General features: G+C 35.3%; 1 protein-coding gene across 1 annotated transcript in view; it reads left to right on the top strand.

Moving 5' to 3' along the window:
• Positions 1-2,468, top strand: part of LOC106876096 (translation initiation factor eIF-2B subunit gamma) — a 13,061-nt gene that overhangs the window by 10,179 nt on the left and 414 nt on the right. The window contains exons 10-11 of the mRNA XM_014924504.2: positions 375-523; positions 1,842-1,945. Of these exons, the coding sequence (XP_014779990.1) occupies positions 375-523; positions 1,842-1,945 (253 nt within the window). The remainder of the gene's footprint in view (positions 1-374; positions 524-1,841; positions 1,946-2,468) is intronic.

Here is a 2,468-nt window from a genome sequence, read left to right on the forward strand (position 1 = left end):
GAGGTTTGAAAAGGGGCAGGATAGATACGGTCCTGTAGAACTATTGTAGAAGCAGCAACTATGATCCTTTTTGTATTCATTTTTTTCCATCTTTTGTTCTGTATTGGCCCAAATCCAGGAGACCTGTCTGCAAAAATATTCCAGTTGTGATCATGGCTTTTTGTTTTTCATACAATGTCTCATTTTTTTAGTGTGATTTAAGGTAGATTTAGCTAAATCTTCCAGTTTGTGTCTGGACTATGGCTGTGTATGGTGTTATGCTAATAAATATAGAAATGGAATAGTCAATTTTTTTTTTTCACCTTTTATTCTACCAAGTTGTTGAATTTTAAAGTTTTCTACTTAAAACTCTTTATTTTCCTCCTCTTGACCAGATTGGTGATGAATCGTTGCTGGATGGAAGTGTTTCCTTAGGCAAAAATGTGTCCATCACGCAATCAGTGATTGGTGCTTACTGTAAGATTTATGATAAAGTGAAGATTACTAATTCTGTCATTTTGGATCATACAGAAATTGGCGAAGGGTAAGTGTAACAGCCGCTTTGGTACTAACAATTGTGTGGTGGGGTGGGGTGGGTTGACAAACTGACTTTATTTTATATAAATTAATAGCTGACAGCTTTCTTAACTCTCACCTCAAACTACTATTGGTTTCTCTTTTCCTACACTCAACAATATGTAACATATTACTTCTACATACAGATATCTTTTACAGCAACCCTTAACAGGTGAATCCTTTCACAGACCACAACTGCTAGCAGCACGACAGTTATTAAGAATAAATATTGTCTGTTCATAAACTCTGGTTTATAAAATGGCCATTTGTGCTGCTAGTGACGCAAATAACTATTCCATGCTTGCACGAGTCGGACAAAACTTCCATTGACGCAGAATTTTCTGATGCCAACCATCATTTGTTTCAATTCAAGGTAATAATTCCCTCAGTCTATTGAACAACAAATGTTCTGGACATGTTTTTGCAAAGGACTGAACAAACACTGTATGAAGAGTTAGGTTTTTAACTTCTAAACCTTTATTTTCAACAAGATCTGGTAGCCCTGCAGGCTTGTCAAGCAACTATCACATTTAGGACAAGACTGTCCCAGTTGTTTAGTGTCAAGGCCATCTGCTTGTTGAATGACTCAATTTAATAGTTTCAATTACATCAGACACTTGAGTTACCACAACTATTTTCACCATTGAATTAGGAATTATGTTATATTATATATAATATAATATGACATATAATATATATAGAGAGAGATTAGATAACAATTATTGCAGTCACTTGTAAATGCTCTCTTTACTAAGTTAACCACATGAGAGTTTACTACTGCTGACAGCATTGTAATGGTTAACGCTACTCTGGTTTTCTAAAACCTGTCAGCCATTGGTTCATCTCTTCACACCTAAAGCCAACACTAATGAGGACTCCTCCTACTGTATAATTTTTTTAGTATGTAAACTTCTTCCTGCAGCCATAATGTGTCTGTGCCTATAACTATCGATTTCAACTAATATGAAAGCACTTTTTCCCTGTTGTTCATGGTTTTGTTGGTTGCTCCATATTGGACTGCAGCAAAACCTGATGATCCCAGCATTTCACTAAGCATTTCCTCTAATTAGTCATTATTTGGTGAGTTTGCTGTATGATATACTTTACCTAACTCTAAAGCTGTGTTAAAACTATTTAATTCTTGAAATTTTCCAATTAAATAGAATAAATTTATACTTTATACTCTTTATTGTATAGTATTTCTGTACGAGCTTCACTGTTACTTGTGTGTGTGTGTGTGTATATTTATTTTTGGATTTGTTTCATTTTTGATGTATTTATTGCAGGAGCATTATTGATGGGTGTATAATATGTGACAGTGTATACATTGGTGAGAGATGTGATCTGAAGGATTCAATTGTTGGCAGCCAAGAGAAAATAGAAGCTAACAGTAAGTCTGTCTCTCTCTCTCTATCTCTTTCCTTCACCATTTAATGCCACATCTTCCATTCTGGCGTCAGAATAAATATATATAAAAGCATTGTTTATTTTGGTTTTTCTTTTCTAATCAAATACTGCAACTAATGGTGGGGGTGGCGGTTAGAGCCTTCTAAGATTTGAACTTAGCTCAGCAAACCAACACAACACCCATTAAAATCCTTCTTGCTTGAGGAACTAAGCTGTACTTGGTTATTTAGTTTTAAGGGAACCGTCGAATGTTTAGTGTCTTGGTTGGCCATTGATGCAGCTAGCTCAGATGACCAGTTTAGAACTGTAGATTATTATTGTGTGAAGTACATGGAGGACTGGCCAACTCTAGCTCTGATATTAGATTTTTTTTTCTTTAAATGTTGCAAATAAGTGGTGCCCCAGTATGGCTGCAGCTTTCAAACTGAAACTAGTAAACAAAAAAAAAAACACAGAAACTCCAGAGTTCTCAACCTCAGATTTAATCCATCAGCTGCTTTAACAAC

This window comes from Octopus bimaculoides, chromosome 23, assembly GCF_001194135.2.
Source record: "Octopus bimaculoides isolate UCB-OBI-ISO-001 chromosome 23, ASM119413v2, whole genome shotgun sequence".
In the NCBI taxonomy this organism is placed as follows: domain Eukaryota; kingdom Metazoa; phylum Mollusca; class Cephalopoda; order Octopoda; family Octopodidae; genus Octopus; species Octopus bimaculoides.